This window comes from Mastigoproctus giganteus, chromosome 12, assembly GCF_048544385.1.
Source record: "Mastigoproctus giganteus isolate SK-2022 chromosome 12, ASM4854438v1, whole genome shotgun sequence".
NCBI lineage: Eukaryota > Metazoa > Arthropoda > Arachnida > Uropygi > Thelyphonidae > Mastigoproctus > Mastigoproctus giganteus.
The window spans coordinates 176096870-176119183 of record NC_143586.1 but is presented as its reverse complement, the minus strand read 5'-3'; the positions used below and the strand labels follow the sequence as shown (position 1 = coordinate 176119183).

At 36.4% G+C, this 22314-nt stretch overlaps 1 protein-coding gene across 1 annotated transcript in view; it reads right to left on the bottom strand.

Moving 5' to 3' along the window:
- Positions 1-22314, bottom strand: part of LOC150077613 (uncharacterized) — a 278408-nt gene that overhangs the window by 39129 nt on the left and 216965 nt on the right. Inside the window, exons 12-13 of the mRNA XM_090385960.1 lie at positions 21211-21324; positions 8445-8560 (exon numbers count right to left, since the gene is read on the bottom strand). Of these exons, the coding sequence (XP_090242086.1) occupies positions 8445-8560; positions 21211-21324 (230 nt within the window). The remainder of the gene's footprint in view (positions 1-8444; positions 8561-21210; positions 21325-22314) is intronic.

The following is a 22314-nucleotide window of genomic DNA, read 5'->3' as shown; positions in this document are numbered from 1 at the left end:
TCCAAAAGAAATTCCTGGTTCTATGGAAATTTCATTTGAAAATACCAATGAAGGTGATGTTCTGGAAGATAAAAGTTCAATGTAGTTCAATGGTATATCTTGATTTAAAAAAAGCAAAATGGCTGAAAAGACATCCAGAATATGCACCTTTTGGAACAAATGAACTTTGTTTTACAAGTGAGTTAGATGATGTAAGAAATGACTTAAAAGATTTGTCCCCACCCAAAATATTCAAAAACTTTTTAGTGATGAAATTATAGACTATATATGCGAACAAACGATAATATACGCTTGACAAAAAAACAGTCACGAATTTACAATTGCCAACAAAGAAATGAGAAGTTTTATTGCAATATTGCTTTTCGCAGGATATCACAACCTTCCTCAAGAAAGAATGTATTGGTCGCTGGACGAGGACTTGGGTGTCTCATGCATTTATAATGCCATGTCAAGAGATCGATATCTAGAAATAAAGAGATTTGTCCAATAATGATGAAACTGGAAATTGTCAATATCGAATGTACACAGTTAGGCCAATAATGAATATGCTCATAAAACAATTTCACAAGGATCTGTCAATGGTGAAGTATTTTGGACATAATCCAGCCAAACAAGTTATCAAGGGGAAACCAGTGAGGTTCAGATACAAAATTTGGATAGTAAGTAGTTCTAGTTATTGCTATGCTTTTGACGTCTATTGCAGAAAACCAACTAAAGAAACCAAAAATGTGAATAGTATACCTGTAGGTGCAAGAGTGGTTATTGATTTATTGATACATGTGCCGGATCCATCAAACCAAGAAGTTTCTTCGACAATTATTTTACAACGTACTCGTTGATGATATTTTTGAAAACAAAGAAAATAAGAGCTACAGGAACTAAGGAACAATCGAGTTCTATTATGGTGTCTAAAGAAATGAAAAAAAAAAAAAAAAAAAAAAAAAGAAAGAAAGAGGTACCTATGACTATAGGTTTGATGTCATCAACTGCATATTATGTATAAAATGGAAAGATAACAACGTATGTTCTATTTTTACCAATTATGATTTTGTTGAACCATTACAAAATGTAAAACATTGGTCAAAAACTGCAAAAGCTAAGGTCAATGTAGAACAACCTGCATCGACTGCATCATACAATAGTGGAATAGGTGGCATAGATACCCATGACCAATCTATATCTTTGTACAGGATAGCGATAAGAGGCAAGAAATGGTGGTGGGTCCTGTTTACATACATGTTAGATATGACCATCACTAATGTATGGAAGTCCGAAAATCAATTAGATTTTTCGTCAAAACATACAAAGTTATTTGAAAGATGCTGCATCAACAAGAAGCAATAAGAAGCGAAAAGCTGGAAGTTCCATGAAAATTAGTAAAAGGCCATCACTTTCCAGAAAAACTTGATAGACAATTAAAATGTTGTGTTTATCATATGACAGCTAGGTGGTCATGTAGCAATCAGCAGAAAACAATGTGCATTGAAAATGGCTGGTTCAAAAAATACCACTTATCTGCCTAATGTTTCCATTTGAGGGAACATTAGGCAGATAAGTTTTTCTGAAAAAATAAATATATTTTCTTTGAAATTTTAGTATTGTTTGTTTCCTTGACTTATAATCTCACCATAATATTGAGTAAAATGAGTTTTGATAGGTAGTTTTTTCATAGGTGTTAATGGGTTAAAGTAACTAATTATTTTTAATTGATTAATATCACATAGTAGGCAAATCTATTTATAAAACTTGAAGCCACTGCTGTGATCAGTTTTAGAACTATTTGGATCCATAATCACACAACAGGTACACAAGAGGTCATTAACTAATAATATGTATCTGTTGTCGATCAGTGACATTGTGGGTGAATGAATGTATCAAATTAAAATGAGCAACCAAGCAAAAGAAAAATTTCTCATTGCAAACAACCTTCATTAAGTGGTAATAAGTCCTTACTGGAAAGCAGTCATCTGATTAGCATTAGCACATAATGCAAGAAAGCAAGCTTATATAGCATCAGCCAAAAAAAAAAAAAAAAAAAACACACAGCCCCCTTCTCATTCGCTTGCTCCAATCCAATTAATTCCGTAAGTGCCTACTACATTAATGAAGTATAGAGAGGGGGTACTGTTTCAATGTAAGTATTGAAATAGTTTAAGAGAAAATGAAAATGCTCCCACTGCATTCATTTTTCTATCCCATTTATTTTACTACCATGAAACAATATTGCCTCTCCTCTGACAGTGACAGAACTCAGGCTTATGTCTTTAGAAACAACTAACAAAGGTTTTAATCGAACAGATTAGATATAACAGATTCACATGCTCATCCAGTGACTCTTTCATTCATTAAAAAGAGGGGCATCAAGAGCTAATGCAGGCCCTGTTGCAAAGTGCACAATGTCCCCCCACCTCCCATGTTCGTATATGTGTTTGAGTTCCATATAGCTGTGAGGGTTAAAAAGCAACAAGTCAATTATAATAAATTAATAAAATAAAAACATTTATTATTTTAAGTTTGTAGAAGTTTTTGCAGATTAAAAAATGAATTAAATTATATAAAAATATGTAATATTAATATAATACTATAATCAGAACTATCTGATTCTGTCATCAGAAAACAGTACTTCAAATTAGCGTATTGAATTTGCCAATTAGCCGATTGAGTGTATTGAATCTAAATGAGAGCCAAACAGTGTTCGAAAGAAAACTCTACAACTTCTGATTGCAAATGTAAATTCATTGTCATAATAAATCCTCTATTGGTAGATAAGTGTAGACTAGCAATAATCAAGTATAGAAGCTGGGTATTATTTTCAATAGATATTTAAATAGTTTGAGGCTACCTGTTGTCTGATGACGAACCCAAATAGTTTGAAACTGGCCAACAACGATTCAGCCTTTATGTTTTTAATAAATAATAGATTTGCCATACTTGATGTTATTTGATGAAACACAATATTAGTTACTTTAGGTTGACTTGTGGATAATGTTGTTTTTAAAGAGCTGTCAAACCAAGCTCTACCACAAGAAGAGCAACATTGTTCCCCCAGCAGTAAAGACAAAACAAATGCAGTGTGAGCATTTTCTCTCAAATTATTTCAATACTTGCATTGCTCTCAAATTATTTCAATACTTGCATTGAAATACTATCCCACTTCTATACGCGATTAAACTCTGATAGATTTCTAATACACAGAATAGCAATTTCCTCTTTATTTTTTAAAATATTAATTAGCACTTAAGAACTTAATTGATCTTAAGTGCTAGAAGATAAATGGTGGCATCTTTCACAACTACAAGTAATGCCAAGAAGTGTCTGTCAGAGTTATTTCTATATTCATTATAGTTAATTAATGGTACAACTATAAATGAGCATGAATTATTTGAAGATGTGCAAGACAAACAGTTCTCTGAAGTTCATTTTGTCACAAAGTAGCTTGTTATTTGTTATTTGGATTTTTTAGGAGCATTAGCAACTAAGGCCATATTGCTCTGGGGATATGCGGTGGTCATTCCCTGACCTTTCCGCATCCTCCATATTTGGTGGTTGGTCATGGGCTCGAACTCGGGTATAATCAAGAAGCGTATGCTACGCACTGCTGCTCCTGCCCACCTGGCTACGGAGGCGCCTCACAAAGTAGCATTAGAGGAGTTTTCAAATTTGAAATCAATGCATAGCTGAAAAGCACGGGAAATCAATCAATGAGACTATATGTTATCTGATATACAGTGGAAGATCTCTAGGATAACATTTGCATTAGTAGAGGCATATGATGCAAGAAAGCAAGCTTATACAGCATCAGCCAAAAAACAAAACTTTCCCATCCCATTGTTACAAACGTTTATCCACTTCTTCCTTGAATTTATTTAAGCTATCAACTTCCACAACGACAGATGGAAGTTTGTTCCAGCAACCAACTACCTGCTGGCTAAAGGCAAATTTCTGCACATCTATTCAACAACTGTCTTTCCTCAATTTCAGTTTAGGCCCCCTCAGGTTTTTAATCTGAGCAAGAGGAAGAATCCCATCAGCACTGAGCTTGCTCAATGCTGATGGGATTCAAGGCCTTATACACCTAAATCAGATCACCTCGCAGGTGCCTAAGGCGTAATCACCTCCTTATCCCAGCTAGCAAAATTCCTGTATATCATTGACAAGACCCCATGACCTGCTCTGGAAGCCTGCCTGCACTGCTCAGAAAACTTCATATCTGAGAGCACAATTAGTGCGCCCCAGGTCTTTTTCATTCTCCACTACCCTGAGTGTAACACCACACAGTTGGTACATTTCTCTGGGGTTACTGCTACCCATATGCAGTATTTCGCATTTGTCAGTGTTAAACTTCAGTTGCCACTTTTCAGCCCATTTACCCAACTTTTCTAGATCCTGTTTCAGTAGCATACTGTCATTAACAACCCTGCCAATCTTTGTATAATCTGAAAATTTCAACATTAAGCCTGATATACCTTCATCAATATCATTGATAAATACAGAAAACAACAATGGACCCAACACCGAACCCTGGGGGAAATCCACCAGTACCTTGTTACAGTTTAATAAACTTCTAGCATTTTCCTCGCCTTAATAACTCCTTTTGTGTGAATGTAGATGCAAAATACTAGGTTGCGATTAATGCGACTAATGAATCCCATGAAGTAGTTGAATTATTCGAATTCACACTATTTGAAATTATAATTATGTGTAAAATACGGTAATTGGTTCCAGCTCGACAGAAATAGGTAATGAAAAATTTTAAACATAAGTTTTTACATGTTCATTAACAAAAGCTATCATGGTTCATTTACAGTAAAGGATAAAAAGAATATACTTATAATTTAAATTTATTATTAAAAGTAATATAGTACTGTAATTATAGAAAGCAAAATTTAAAAAAAAAAAAAAAAAAAAAATTTCTAAATATCACCCCTAAAGGTAAGTTTACACCGAAAAAAACATCTTTGTCTTTCGAAATATTTAAGCAGCGTAGACTGAACTGTTTTCTCCTCCTTTAAATCTCCATACATATGTAGATTCAGAGTGCTTTATCCACATCTTGGCAGCAAATTTGCATGCTTCGATCGAGGTTAGGGTCAGCATCCATAACTTTTCACGACTTCTACAGCTCGAAAGATATCTTTGAACTCCTTCACTTGCACATTATCTCGTTCTTTGGCGTCATTGTCAGCTTCTTCAAATGCTCTTTGTTGATCTAAAAGTAGGAGATCATCAGTCAATTCTTCCGAGTGTGAATTGAGCAGTTCCCAAACATCGTCATTTTCTAGTTCATCAAATCCAAGTTCTCTTTGTTATTTCTTCTATAACAGCTTCTTTGAAACCACTACTATTTTCACAATGAGGCAAAATGAGCTTCCACACTCTACACATGTTGTTTGCAGTTATTTGTTGCCAAGCATGCTGAATATTTTCTATTGCATGTCTGATGTTATAATTTTTCCAGAACTCTGTTAAGGAAATTGCATCGTCTCCTGTAGTTTTAGCAATTGCCTGTTCAAATGTTTTTCTTATGTAGTAGGCCTTAAATGTTGCGATTGTCCCTTGATCCATGGGTTGCAACAAAGATGTTGTGTTTGGCGGCAAAAAAAATGATTTTTACATGTTCACATAATGAACCGAGTGTAGTTGGATGACCTGGAGGATTATCCAAAATTAGTAGAACTTTAAATAAGATGTTGCTTTCCTTGCAATATTTTTCAACAGTTGGGCAAAAATAGATTGAAAACCAGTCAGTGAACACAGCTTGGGTCACCCATGCTTTCTTATTTGATTGCCAAATAACTGGAAGTGATCTATAGTTGTAGCCTTTTAGAGCGCGAGGATCTGGAGAGAGATAAACAAGCAATTGAAACCAATGCTTGTTTATCGCCTTGAGCATTGCTTCCTGATGAAAGTGTTAGGCGATCTTTAGCCACTAAATCCAGGTTGAGTTTTTTCTTTCTTAGAAATGCAAGTTCTGGAACACATCCTTTTCCAGAATAAACCAGTTTCATCCATGTTAAATATTTGTTGATCAGTGTATCCACCATTTTTGATTACTTTTTTTAAAACATCAGGATATTTAGATGCTGCATCCTCATCTGCACTGGCCACCTTACTGGTAATTTTAACATTATGCAGCTGAACTTGATTTTTAAATCGATCAAACCAACCAGCACTCACACTAAACGTTTCTTCTACTTCATTATTTTTTTCTTTCACTCTCTTAAACAAATTTAAAGCTTTTGTCTGAATGGCTGCTCTGCTAAGGGGAATGTGTTTTTGATTGCAATCCTCAATCCATACAGTTAAAAGACGCTCCATTTCATCATAGTAATACTTCTATTCCTTGTAGATGTTTGCAAATCACAAAAAGCTGATGCGACTTTACATTTTTCTTTTATTTCACCTGTGTGTTTTATAATATTCCTTACTGTAGATTCAGGCATTCTGACATCTTGTTCTATTTTAGAGTTGCTATGACCAGGTTGATGTCGTTCAATCACATAAAATTTTTGCTCTAATCTTCTTCTTCTTTATTGCGCTCGTAGTGTTTTTATCTGAAGGAATCTTCCTTTTGTCCATTTTGTTAAGGGCACTTCTTAAAACTATTAAAACAAATCATGAAAACTAACGTATATTATGACAGTAGCAGATGCACACGCGAAGATAAACAAGTGTAGCAGTGTCTAATGCAAGACTAATCGTCTAATACAAGGCTGCGTTAGCCTCACGTTAACTGAATTTTGCTTCGCATTAAACATGACCTGGTATCATTATACAATTCGCACTAAATTGAATATTGCATTATTCGAATTCACACTATTTGAAATTATAATTATGTGTAAAATACGGTAATTGGTAAAATCCGGTAATTGGTAAAATACAGTAATACGGCATTAATCATGACCTAGCTGTATTCATTCAGATTATCAGCTATCTGAACAGGATCATCAACAGTTGAACCATTGATATCAAGTGGACCAATTTGATTCATCCCTTTCCTTCTAGAGTTTAAATAAGTAAAGAAGTCCTTGCTGTTTTTTCTTAGCATCCTTTGCCAAAGATTTCTCGTAATCTGCCTTTGCTTGCCTAATCTCCTTTTGTGATTTGATTACATTCGATTACTTTGTGATTTGATAATCTTCTATGTTGCCTGATAATTTATATACATTCCATGCAGTTTTCTTCTCTGCTACAAGTCTCATTAGTTCATCTGACATCCATTTAGGCCTAAACCTTGAACAGTTTTTCTTAATCGGTATGAAAAGCCTAGTAGCTACCACAATTAGTTCCTTGAATCTTCCCACTTAGAATTTGCTGTTGGTAACAACATCAGTTGGTCCCACTGTACAGAATTTAAAAACTGTTTGAGACCACTGTAGTCACCTTTACGGAAGCAAAAACCCTTTAATTAAATCCCACATGGTAATTATATCTTTAAGTAAATCCCACATCAGTACACTGTGATCACTGCTACCTAGTGGTCTTTTATCTGCAAATTCTTAATGCATTAATAATCACTGCTGATAACCAGATCAAGAGTATTACACTCTCTGGTTGCCTCTTGAACATGCTTCTGTATGTTCGTGAGGCAACCAGAAAACAATCACCCAAAAGTAACACATAACATAATCCTGATTGGTAGGAACTACCCTCAGAAGTTCTCTCCTCAAACAAAACTTTGACACTATGTTGAGCTCTTTGCTTTGTTGGTCTAGTCTGAGGCATGATTTTAGTCTAACTTTAATTTAAAGACAACTCACAAAACTAAGAGATTGAAAAGAATAATGCTACACTAATCCTGCTTATTTGATGGCAGTACAAACTATGCTATTTTAGATTATGTTATATTAAAAAAAACAATTCTATTGCTAAATATTTACAGTTTATAGGTCTAACAAAAACACTTTTAATACTTATTACACTTTTACATAACTAAATAAAAAACCTCCAAGTAGGCACCTGTATCAATACTGTAAAAATGGCAGCATATTCAACTTCAGTTTTTTTGAATAACATTTACTCGTATTAACTGTTTAACATTTTATCTGAGGGATTATGTTTAAAAAACTTAAATCATATTTTTAGTTAATTTTTAAATATACAAAAGTATGGTTCCATATTTGCAAAAAAAAAAAGAAACAAACTCTCAGAAGCAAAGCAATTATTTAAATAATTCACATCCTTCTCTTTTGATCTTTATGCACATTTTTCTTCTTTCATCAATATCCAAATCCTAAGCTATCTGATGATGATGGAATTCGATAAGGAACACAGAAATGATACCAATTATTAAGTAGTTCTATTTTCTGGGAGTTTCCATTTAAACAAATCATGTGGTTTAAGTTGTATTATTCACATTTTGTCAATTCATTAGATATATTACTTTGTGATTGCTGCTTCTACCAAAAAATGTTATTATATTTTTTGATTAAAAGTATACTTACTTTGTATTGTAATCTAGAATGGGATTTTCTGGATTTACTAGTGATTCATACACTGATTTGAGGTTGAAATCAATAACTGTTATTCTAGACAACTCAATTCCTCCTGTGGTATAGCACTGCAAAATAAATATAGAAAGGAGCAAAAAAATAAATAAATAAATAAAATAAAAATCTATTTAGGGCTGATTTATTTGGCTCTATTTGCAAGTCTTAAATGTATTACAGGTCGACCATTACTAATCCGGCCATCGGTAATCCAGTTCCACCGCTAATTTGGACATATTCCGCGAACGTAATTTCAAATTTCCTGGGTGGGTGCATCGACCTGCCGCTACTGTTTTGGTGGCGTTGGTTGCAACATCAGCTGTTGGCGATGATTGGCAAGCCATTCCCACTTGTTTTTCTGCATTTATTATTATAACCTGCTCACATTTAGCCCTGCCCATGGTTCCAATGCATAAAGGAAGTGCAAGTGCCTCAAGCAAACTTTTGCACCATACACTGTCCATAACAGATAAAGTTGAACTTCTGAAAAAACTCAACAGCGGTGTGCCTGTGAGCAGTTCAACTCTGCTTAATTGTAAACTCCAGCAATTTCTCTCAGTTCCTCTTATTTTATTAATTTTCTTTTATGGATAATACAGCGCGCTAATGAACTTGTTTTCACAAAATCTCGAACAATACTGACAAACTTATTGCGATGTTTGAGAGTTTATTTTTTATCGCAATTAGTTTTATTGCAGTGCTCGCTGCGCGTGCAATAAACTAATCGCAAACGACTTTCATATGTATGCTGTAATAGCGTCACACGTATGTGGCTGACATGGCTTCTGAAGAAATAAAGTAACCTACTGGGCCACATATATACGATATAAAAAAACCCTTTTTTTTTGATATTTTAAGCGAAAAAAAACGACAAAACTGACATTATAATATTTATTTTAGAATTACCAATCAAATTATTTGCTAAATATTTTTTGGCATCTGGGGAATTTTTTTCTAGCTTGGCAGTCAACGTGTAAAGGTAAGATGAGGTGATTAGCTGTGGGGTAAACTGTATGTGCTAAAATAACCACCAGTGATCGGGCAAACTCACTAATCCGGCAACCCACAGGTCTCAACGCTGCTGGACTAGTGACGGTCAACCTGTATATGATTTTGTCCAGGTAAACTTTTTTCATATAGAAAACTTTATTAAGAAATGGTCATTAAATAACAGTAAAGCACAAATTTATAAAGCACTCAGAACCTCATCAAGTCAGAACTGCTCTTGAAAATACAGGCATTGCTATTATCATGGGGGGGAGGGGGAAGGATAAAGTTCTGAATGGGCTTCCCTGTTTCAATTTGCCTTGGAGGTGGAGGATATCCTACCTTTCCTTGATGTGTTGGTTTGTGGGAATGTCCTTACAGTGAAGAAGAAAAAGAAGTCTATAGGAAACCTCTATGTCATGGCTATACATGCATTATAGTTACAATTACAAAAATAAGCATAATTAGAGCCTATTGGACAGGGCTGATCCTTCTAGTATTATTTAAGTATTCTATTTTTATATTACATATACTTGCTATTAGCCCAGTAGTACAAATTAGGCGAAGGTAAAGAAAGCCTGCACGAGAAGCATACAAAAGTTCGATGAAATTTACTGGTAAAAGTACTTTGCTGTAACAGCATTTGTATTGTTGCTCGCTCGGTAAACAGAGAGTGGGTCTTATCGGTCAGGAGTATAAATTGAATCTCATGGGAGACTGAAACCCTCCCGAAGTGGAGGGGTAAATTGTATATGCTGTAACATTCATCTCAACTGTTTGCTCCATTTTTTTTTTTATAACATGTTAAAATTTAACATTTCATAAATATGTTCATATTTTGTACATAGTGATTAAGTTTATATTTAAATAACACCTTTCTCTTTAGGTTCTGTGGTAAAGTATAGGAATAATATAATTATTATGGCAATAATTATCTTGTAAAATTTATTGTGCTGAACAACTATTTCATGTCTTGAACTGACTGGACATTAATTGCTGGAGTAGGACATTTATCAACTTTAATGGCTAATTCCTTGTTTTTTCTTCCCCTTTTCCTCTGAATAGGTAATTTTTTTTTTTTTTTTTTTTTTATGTATAATTATTTGTATATTTGTTTAATTCTGTACATCTTTCTATATTTTGTATCTGTATAATTTTGTATATTTTGCATCTGTATAACTGTAAATTTTCTGTATAATTCCTTCTCTTGCAAACAGTTGACAGTTAACTATTTCAGGTTATTTATCTTTAATTTCTTCCCCCTATTTTTAAAGAGAGTTAAAGAAAGTCTAACTCCAAACAAAAGTTTATTCAATTTGAATTCCTAATTTGTGCCGCCATTCATCAGATGCATATGCCATACTATATATATTACATACACAATTTTTATTTTCTGTTCAATTTAATCTTATTAAAGTCTTTGTTGGGTGGACGGACAGACAGACAGACAGACAGACAGGCAGAGAGAGAGAGAGAGAGAGAGAGAGAGAGAGAGAGAGAGATTGGTGTATCTATTGCAGTTATGTTGGTCCATTTCTGGAGGCATATTTAAGAACATATTGCCTGACATACACAACATCAGAGACTTGTTTCTGATGGGCCTATACACTGACCCTGATGCTCCAGACCATCAAACTGCTTCTTTAGTGATGCAATCGTGCCTGACAGTATGTCAAGTTTTGAATTTAGTTTGTTGCATTCCCAACGTCTAGTACAAAGAAATGTCTCTCCATCAATGCTAGTGAAAACTTGCTGGTTGGTTGGTTGATATGATGTTTAATGGCACAAGGGCTGCTAAGTCCATATTGTGCCTGATTCTATTCGGTAGTGCAACTACCAGTTAAAATCTGTAAAATAATCCCGTCTGCTTTAAGAAATGAAAGAACTCAGCTAGATTTGCATTGTCTCCAATCAGATATGGTAATGTCAAAGGTTCTTGCAGATGTGAAAGCGATTTGAAAATTTTGTTTTGATAATTATTATAATGATTCCAATTTATTAGAATATGCCTCACCGTAAGTGTAGTCTGACAAAATGTACAAATAGGCGGATCTTCCCCCTTGAGGAGATAAATATGGGTTAGATACGTATGCCCAATACGCGTCCTAGCCAGGATCACCTCCTCTTGCCTATTTGATCGCATGCTTGAAGGCCACAACTTAGGTGCCTGTTTAAATTGAAGTAGTATATTGCCGTACTGAGCCTGCCAGATTTGCAACCATTGCTCTTCACACACGTTTTTTTATGACTGATTTGTAGTCTGTGTATGGCACTTGGTAGTTAGATCTTACATTGATTGGATGTTTAGCGGCTTGATCTGCACATTCATTTCCTTTGATGCCTTCATGGCCTGGTATCCAACAGAAACTGACTGATTGGTTTACAGCTTGTAATGCAATAATCTGTGATCTAATTTGCTTCAAGACGGGGCGGATTGGTTTGGATGGATTTTTCAACGATTTTATTGCACTCAGAGAATCAGAGTAGATCATAATTTGCTTCCTGGACAGAGTAATCACGTGATCCAGAGCTATTTTAATCACCCACAGTTCAGCAGAATAGACGCTGCATTCCTTTGGAAGGGACACAGAAGTAGAAAAGATAGAAGAAACTGCCGCTGCGCCCACTGTCGTACTTGTTTTCGAGCCATCGGTATATATTTGCTGCTTGCTTTTCCCCATTGTTGGAATGAGAAGTCACAGACCAGTGTATAATCAGACCACGGAGGGTCATGACTGCTCATTTCCTGAAAGACATTACCCATGTCTAGATTCCAACATTGTGATAACTGTAGCAACCTTATCCCAATAGGCTTGTTTTTGTTAGGTTTGTTTTGATAAAATGTGGTCCATTGGGGCTCAAATAAGTATGGCGAGATAGGATGAAAAGGAAGACTCCATATTTTTGCTGCATAGTTGAGGAGCAACATTTTCCTCCGAAGATGGAGTGGAGGTTTGTGTGCATCTATATATAGACTCTGTACAGGGGATGTTCTGAATGCTCCTAAAGCAGTTCTTAGGGCACTGTGATGGATAGTGTCTAGCCAAGTTAGTGCACTTTTCCTGGCAGAGTCATAGATTGGAGCTCCGTAATCCAAACGAAATCGAATTAATACCCGATATAGCCGAAGCAGAGTGTAACGGTCAGCACCCCATGTCAATGAAGAGAGTACTCGGAGGATATTTAATTTTTTCAAGCAAATGGTTCTCAGATATGTGATGTGTTGTAAGAAGTTTAATTTATTGTCCAGGATTAGGCCAAGAAATCTGATACTATTGGAAAGAGGTATGGTGAAATTTTTAAGATGTAGTTCAGGCTCAGGGTGGATCTTACGTTTTTTTACAGAATTGAATACAGTTAGATTTTTGTGCTGATAAGCGGTAGCCATTGCGAGACATCCACAGCTCAATTTTGTTAATTGAGATTTGAAGCTGTCTCTCAATAGAATTCATAGTTTTTCCTTGGCACAAAATCATGAGGTCATCTGCATAATGATATAATTCTACTGTGCTTGGAATATCATGGATGATATTGTTTATTCTTATTAAAAATAGCATAGGACTCAAGATAGATCCTTGAGGGGCCCCCTCCTCCTCCTGTATATGAATTCTAGAAAGAACATTTAGATGACTAACCTGAAAGGTTCTGCCCTGGAGAAAGCTCTGAATAAACAAAGGAAGCCTGCCTCGTAGACCAAAGGTGTAAAGATCCCGAAGAATACCGAAACGCCATGTTGTATCAAAGGCCTTTTCTAAATCGAAACTTACCATAATGAGGTGGTCATTTCTGACAAAAGCGTTTCTGATGTTTGATTCTGCTTTGGTCATCATATCTAATGCAGATCTATTTTGCCGAAAGCCATACTGATTTTTATGCAAGATGTTATGTGACTCAAGAAACCAGGTGAGGCGTTTTAGAATCATTTTCTCCAATGTTTTCCCCAAACAATTAGTTAAGGAAATTGGACGATAATTTCCTGGATTAGAGAGGTCTTTTCCTGGTTTAGGGATGGCTAATACAAGTGAATGTTTCCAAGAGTGCGGATAAACATCTTCCTCAAAAATTCTGTTAAAAAATATTAAAAGAATTTGTAAAGCAGTATCATTCAAGTGTTTTAGCATAATATAAAATATACCATCAGGGCCAGCTGCACTATTGGGTGATCTATTAAGAGCACCTGTTAACTCGGATATAGTAAAAGGCTGATTATATGGAAGAGACAGACCGGTGTTGAAATTTAACTTATACCTTTCTGCTACCACTTTAATTTGTTGGAATGAAGTATCATATGAATTTGCTGCTGAAATTTTTGCAAAGGCTTTAGCAAAAGCGTTTGCAATGTCTTTGGAGGAAGACAGTTCCTGTCCATTACAGATCAATATTGGAGAGGATGACAATGGATATTTGCCATTCAGATGTTGGATTTTCCTTCAGATTAATCTAGTATCGGTGTTTTTGGTGATAGTGGAAGCGAACTGAATCCAAGAATCTTTTTTGGCCTTCCTTCTTATTTGTTGTGCTTTAGCATTTAGTTTCTTGTAATTTATAAGGTTAATAATAGTGGGATGCTTGCGGATATTTATTCCAATAATATTTATTCCAAGCTTTGTTCTTTTCTTTTTTTGCCCTATTACATTCATCATTCCACCAGTAGTTTTTGCACCTGCGTGGATGAGTCAATGACTGAGAAATAGCTTTGTCAGCTGCTGCTAGTATCCGTTTAGTAATATGGTCATTAGCTTCATCTATTGACTGGTTCAAAATGAAGTTTTTGTCTAAAACTGTACTTAAGGAGAAAATTTTTCCCGGTTTGCCTTTGTAAATTTCCATCTTCTGCGAGTTTCCGGATAGGTGGTGGGGGTAGTTTGGAATTTACAAGTAATTGGAAGATGATCACTATTGTGGGGATTATCCAATACTGCCCAACGGTTCAGCAGAGTTAGATTTTGTTTGTCCAGTAATGTTTCTATTAGCTGCCCTCTTTTATCCATATGGAGACTTCCCCATAACGGGTGGTGTCCATTAAAGTCACCCATCAAACAAAAAGGAGGTGGTATCTGGGCAAGGAGCTCATCAAAGTCTCGGAGTATATACGTTTGGTTTGGTGGAAGATAAATAGAAACAAGAGATAAAGATATTCCAATTTCTATTCTTACAGCAACAACTTCTAAATTAGTTTTTAAGGGGATTTGTCTGGATGGATTAGTAACGGATACCAAAACCGCTACACCTCCATGGGCTGCAGTTGCTGTATTCCTGTCATGCCTGTACAAAATATATTTCTTTATTGAAGGGTTCACTTGTGGAGTTAAAAATGTTTCCTGTAAACAAATGCCTGCAGGATTGAAATCTCGGATTAGGTCATAAAGTTCATCTGTACTAGTATGTAGTCCTCGACAATTCCATTGTAAAATGCATTTCATTATTTAGCTTTAGTGGTAGGATGATCCGGTTGCCTTTTAGAGGCAGTAGGCTTATTGCGATCTATTTTAATTTTATCTTTTTTAGGAAAGGTAGGCGGTCCAGTGTCCATACCTTCTTCTGCATGAATTTCTAATATAGGTTCTTGTTGAGTTTTGTCATCTGTATCCATTTCTGCAGTATTAATTTGGGTTTTAGTAGAAGATTCAGCATTTGTCATCCTGGTCTCACTTTGTGACTTGATGCCACTAGTGGTGGGGATGGAAATTGGGGTATTACAAGTCTGGTCTCTGTTGTTTTGCTTCAAGGATGGCTGAGGAACTGAAAGCTGAGCTCTAGCCCATTCAGCAAGTGATATGTTCAGTGGAACTGAGTCATTGGTTTGTGTAGCAATTGAACGATATTTCTTTGTAATATCTGCATATGTACGTGCAGGAGTATCTTTCAGTATTCGTCGTCTCGCTTCCTGATAAGTCACTTTATTTTCAACTTTAAATTTCTGTATTTTTTTTCCAACTTTCTATAGCTCGCAATTTCTAGAATATGCAGGATGATCTTCCCTGCAGTTAGGGCAAACTGGAGATGTAGCAGTACAGTCTGTTTGAGTGTGATCCTGGGATCCACATTTTGGGCATATTGTGTTTCCTCAACATGATGCCTGAGAGTGTCCGAACTTCTGACACTTATAACACCGTATTGGATTTGGTATATACGGGTGGATATGGCAATTTAGATAACCAGCTTTTACAGTATTTGGTAAGTTTGGAGTATTGAATGTGGGAATTACACTGTGGGTTGGAATGAGATTGCCATCTCTACGAGTCAAAATTCTCTTAGTTTGTATGACCTTTTGATCTTTAAGTCTTGTACAAGCTCCTCTTCTGTTACATTCAATAGATCCCACTCAGAGATAACACCTTTGGAACTATTTAGGGTTGAGTGGGGAGATATTTTAACAGGGATACCACCAAATGTTGTCATCTTTAACAACAATTCTGAATGTTTCGACTGTGTAGTTTCCACAAGCAAATCCCCTGACTGTAATCTTTTGACCATTTTAGGTGATCCAGCAGCATTTTCTAGAAATCTCTGTATAATTAATGGAGAGAGTTTGCTCACTGGTTGACTAGTTAAGGAATGGATAATCAGGAAAGTAGGATACTCAGGTTGATGATTATCTATTTTTAAGCGCTTATGTTGCGCACTACCTTCTTCAGAATTATACCAATCTATGGTATTTGAGCTTGAAGGCTCTAAGGCTGGATAATTTTCTTTATCCATGTTGGCTCCTTTTCGCCCTGGGGGATTAGCTTTTCCACCCAGGTTACCGGCCCCGCCACGGGGAGGCAGGAGCAGTGCCGCTTGTGGCCAAGCATAGGAGTTAGTACGGTTAGTATATACAATAAAGAAAAAGGTATTTTCCTTTTTCTGGCTCTCTTTCTATACTTTTAAAAAGTAGAGCTAATCAACAGAAAGACTCATGAACGAAATAAAACAAGGAAAAACTCAGTTGCTTTAGGAAACGCAGTACTATTAGCACAGAAAAGCTGATGCTACATAAGTTCATACGCTTGCTTTCTTGCATCACATGCTACTATTTCTATTACTACTATATCTTTTTTACAACATCTGCTTTTGCAGACATACCCTGGTTTTATTTCATGTACCCTTCTTGCCCAACATATTTTTCTGAGAATAGAGTCATTGACAATAATTGCCTACTCTCGGGACAGCACAGTATGCCCTGGAGATTGCTCCAGGGCATACTGCACTTACACTTGTGCATCAGTTAACTGATGCACAAGTGTAAGCTCTGGCATTGAGTTGGGCAGCTGAAAGCTTGATGGGGGCCCTTCCATTTTAATTCCTTCGAGAGTATCTACCCTCCTCAAACTCATAAATACCCATCAGAACACTACCGAGTTGGTGCCTAATTTCTCTATGCATCGAACACAAACAAAGACAACCCCCCCCCCCAGCTGTATCACGTCCATGTTCCAGAAAGGTCCACAACCATTGCAATTTTGTTAGGCCATGGTTTTTAGGGGAATCATCCCATCAGTTCTTCCCCCGAGCCACAGCATTCCTATATTGTGCCTGTTGCTTTACTGCTCTAGTATGGGGCATATTTCCGTTTAAATACAATTTAATATACAGGTAAGCCTCGATATATGTTTTGGTTGAGATGGTCACAAACATTTATACCATTCCTCTATAAATGCCCCCTAAAATTTTCAAATAGTGAAGCTGATTATGAAACAAAAAAGTTTTAACAACACGAAAAAAGACGCCTGAAAACTTTTGTCCGTAAACAGCATTGCCAAATTGTGTTTCTGCCATTCCATTATCCTGCCCTAAGCTCAGTTTCGTTTAGGAAACCATCTAAGGCAGATGTGTCAAAGCAGTCTCTACCCATTACTGTATTTCACACTAAGTAATAATTGCTATTTTGTAAAAGTTCACCATGTCCAAAAGGAAAAGTGATATATCAGTGGAATCTGATAAGAAGAAACAAAGTTATTACTTTGGATTCAAAACTTGACATTTTTATATGGTTCGATAATTGTCAAAGCAAGACAAGTATATGTATGGCACTAGGTCTCAACGAGTCTATGGTATGATTAATTCTGTCCAAATCTAAGGAATACATAGAACAAGGTGAAGTTGCATCAATATCTTTTAGTATGCAGTGCACTAGGAACAGAAATCCTATTTTGGTTGAAATGGAGAATCTTTTAATAACTTGGCTGGAAGATTGCAATCAAAAATGGATTCCAATTGGTACCAACAACATAATGGTAAAAAGCACTTAGCCTGTTTTCATCGCCTGAAGAAAACAAATTCAAAGGGAATACAATGATATTTTCTGCCTGCTGGCAGAAAATATCATTGTATAAAAGGGTGGCTTGAAAAGTTTAAAGCTCAAATTGGAATGTACAATGTCAAGTTAACAGGAGAAGCAGGGAGTACCTTGAGATTGTCTCAGACATTCTCTCAGATATGCCAGACAAGTGGTTCTTGCTACCTGGGAGTCTAAAACGCTGATGGAACTGATATTCGGGTGACACTCAAGTCAAGTGGACCCAATTTCGGCAAAGTCCGGACGGTCTATGACAGCCAAATCCTCTGCTTGCACCTTCACGATGGTGGGACTGTTAGTAATCCTGGGTATAACCTTCATGCACAAGTACATGGTGGGTGACCACCCAGGTGTGAACCAACGTAAGCAGGGGTTGATGTGTGGCGCCCAAACCACATTGAGGAACGCCACCCCTCTATGTTACCAGGCAGTACTAGGTGGAAGATGACTCTCATCAACCGGTGAAATACCACCACTTTGCTTATTGGAGGCTTTAAGTGGTGGAACCCATGTTTAGCCTCTAGAGCTAAGTTCCGGTCAACCCTTCCCTATCTCTTCCATCATGCAGTATGATTGATGACTTTTGAGGTTATGATGAACGTTGTGGCCAGATCCAATATTCCTTACATTTGGAGGGTACAGCTCTAAAACGGTTTTCGCAGGCCGGCCGCTAGTTAGTACACCGGACCGGACCTATTGGTAACTCTCTAGGAGGCTTCCAGATCAGCTAGTGTATAATCTTGCTACCTCTACTCTGCCAGATAGTGACTGGAGGGAGTCCAAGTAGTGTGTATGCGGGGAGCATTGTCGAGGCCACGTTATGTTAAGGATCTGGGTATATTCTTACCACATGTACGCCATATCCAAAAATTTCATTACTTCATACAGCATGTCCCACCCACTTTTTCTTACTATTGAATACACCATGAATTGTCAAACTAATACAGCAAGCTTATCTGCGAAAAGATCTAAACCTCCCAAGGACTTCCTAATTCATTTCACAAATATACGTGGTCTCAATTCTAATCTCAACGATGTCCATTTCCACTTGCGGTCTGCCAAACCTCATGTACTTTTTCTGACAGAATCTCAGTTATCGGTTGATTCAACTACTGCTCATCTCAGATGCCCAAATTATTCGCTGTATGATTCCTTTCGCCTCAAAGGTGGTACTTGTGCATATGTCCGTTCTGATATTCCCTGTCAGAGACTTGGCAATTTGGAATCTCCTCTCTTTGATCTTCTCTGGCTTAAAATCTCTCTACCTCATTGTGTCAAATTCATCTGTTGTCTCTACCGTTCTCCCAACTCGACTAATCACTTGGAGCTCTTTGACTTCCTCTCGTTGCAACTTGACTTTCTCCAGTCCAACTCTCCTAACAGTGAGGTAATTTTCCTTGGTGATTTTAATGTTCACAACCCCAGCTGGCTTCCGTTTTCTAGTCACACCGACCCAGCAGGTCGAGCTGCTGAGGCTTTTGCAATTACTAATGACCTAGCACAGATTGTTCATTTACCTACAAGAATACCGGACAATCCTAATCATACAGCCAATACGCTTGATCTTTTTCTCACAAACAACCCTTCTAAGTACTTCAGATCACAACTTGGTGATTGTCTCTTCTCCAATGGAACCTTTAGCTCTCTTAGTTCTTGACAATGCCCCTGGCCATCCTAGTGCGCTGAAGGACCCATGTGAAAATGTAAATGTAGTATTTTCCTCCCCACACTACATCTTTGCTACAGCCAATTGACCAGGGCATAATTTCAATTTTCAAAGCCTATTATCTACGAAGAACTTTTGACAAGCAGTGCAAGCTACGACGGGGAAAGATGCAATTTCATTGACTGAATTTTGAAAGAATTTTAATATTAGGCAAGCTACTGAAAATATTTATAAGTCATGGCAAGAAGTTACCGATAGTACAATGAGGGCTGTGTGGAAATATCTTCTACCTTACTGTGCAAATGACTTCATGGCTTCGAAAATCGAGTTGACACTGTTATTGAAGAAATCAGTGTCACTGGAAAGGATCTTGGCTTTGAAGATGTTGATTCCCTTAATGTCAGAGAATGCCTGGATTCGCAGCACCGACAAGGATCTTATAGAATTGGAGCAACAGCATGCCTATGAAGAGAAAGAAGAAACTGCAACTGAAGGAGAGAGAGTGTGTCTCTAAGAAAATTTCGTTAAAAGAACTCGAGCAGATGTTTTGAAATTTGGAAACTGTTAAACAACAAATTATGAATTTAGATCCAAATGTGGAAAGAAGCATTCTAGTTCGCCAAATGTTAGAAAATGGAATTAGCTGCTATCGTAAATTTTATGAAGAGAAAAAGAAGGCTACAACTATTCAAACGACACTTGGAAAATATTTTTCTAGAGAGTAGCATATCCATTTTTCACTCAGTTTGTAGCTCATTTTAATTTAATAAATGTTTTTTAGCTACTTGCCTTTCATTATTCTTTATATTTCTATTTATGTACACAGTTAAAATGAATTTTAAAGGCCTAAATTAAGTTTTCTGATGAATATTCCATAACATCACGGATGAAATTAGAATTTTTCTCATTGGTTTTTAACTTTGATATATGCAGTTTTGAGATATACAGTACACTCGTTACACGAATTAACTGCACATATCGAGATTTACCTGTATTAAAAATGAAAATTAATAAATTTAATCGATTAATTGAAAATATTACACTAAGTTATAGATTCCTAAATGCAGCGATATGTATTACGCTATTAAGTTTTATTTTATACCTTATGCTTATTCCCAGATTTTGACTACACTCAAAGTAGTGCAGAATGAAAAGGACCCAGGGGTTCTCTGAGCAATGTTCATGGGCTACTAATACAGCTCATGGAGTTTTGTCAGTGATATTATGCCAGCAAGAATAAGGGAGTAATTATCGTGCTGTACAGGGCAATGGTTAGGCCACATCTTTAGTAGTACTGCATACAGGTATGGAGGTCTCATTTTAGGAATAATGTGGATCCTTTGGAATGGGTGCAGAAAAGGACAATTAGCAAGGGGAACAAAAGAGTACCCTTACCAGCAAAAAGCTTCAGTTCTTCAGATTGGAGCATCTGAGACTACCTAGCAGGGCATTTATATCATTATATGGATTTTTGTAAGTTAAATGCTAATTATATCATTCCTCTTGCTGAGACTATATGCATGAGGTGGAATAAGCCTGATTTGAGGAAGGATGGATAGATGTATGGAATTTGTCTTCAGCAGCAGGTTTGTAATAAATTAAAAGAACTAGAGACAAGGTATTAGAGGAGATGGTGATATTAGCAGGTTTTTTTTTTTTTTTTTTTGCTGACTATATAAGCTTGCTTTCTTGCATTGTTTGCCACTACTGTTACTAATAATGTACTTATCCAAATAGAAAAAAAAAAAAAAAAGTGGTACAATGAAAACAACTAAATAATTACTTACCATTTCACAATCAAGAGAATAAACACCATAATTACCATCAACTAGAGGAGTCTTAGGTAATGTTTTCACAAAGCCTGTAAGATTATCAGGGTCATTTCCCTCATAAACGTGGCCCTGTAATGAAATTTGCATGAACTTTAATTATATAATATACAAAGAAAAAAATTAATAATTTGATTAATTCTTTCATTACCTTTTTTCATTCCATAATTAAATGATTAGGCTAATTTGAAACCCTCACAAGCAAATAATTCATTAGAAAACAAATATTTGGAGAGTAGTTCACAACTGCTGATGCTTTCGAGGCAGTGTTAGGTGGGTCGAAAAACTGCTAGTTTGGTGAGAATTCACAGACTAAAAGATTAGCAGTAGCTGCAGGCAGAGGTGAAAGTGATTCTTGCACTGCTACTATTGTAATGAGCAGAAGATTAGAGAGCAAGTTGCTGGGAGTCATCACAAATGACAATGTGCGGAAATTTGCCTTTGGCCAGCGGGTGGTTGGTTGGTGGAACCGACTTCCATCACTTGTTGTTGAAGTTGATAGCCTAAACAAATTTAAGGCTCAACTGGACAGGTATTTCGAGCGAACGGAGGGGTGAAATGGGAGTGGTGTGTTTTTTTTTTTTGGCTGATGCTGAATAAGCTTGCTTTCTTGCATCATATGCCTCTACTAATGCTAATGCTAAATGGTCTCTGATGAAACAAAATCCTGAGGTTGATCCATCTTTGTTAGTATAGTAAATCCTCGCTAATCCGATTACAGTTAATCCGGATTAAAATACAAAAAGTTCTTTCACAGTTGAGTACTGTACTTTGAAAGAAAGGATTTAGGAAGGCAAATGATATATCACATTGTCTTGCGTGTTGTTCAATACTGTTGTTGGATGGGTGTTGCTTATATTGCTTCATTTGCATACTTCTTTATACCTATATATGTACCGGGTTATAAAATAATTTTCCCTATTCAGGAGACCCTAGTGTCAAAACAGTTACAGTTAGCGCTGTGAAAATCGGTGGGTATGTCATTTAGGGAATGGGGAAATGATTTGTAGAAAATAAATTAGTTCAGATTTCTGCCGCCAGGGGAAAACTGCACATATGTAA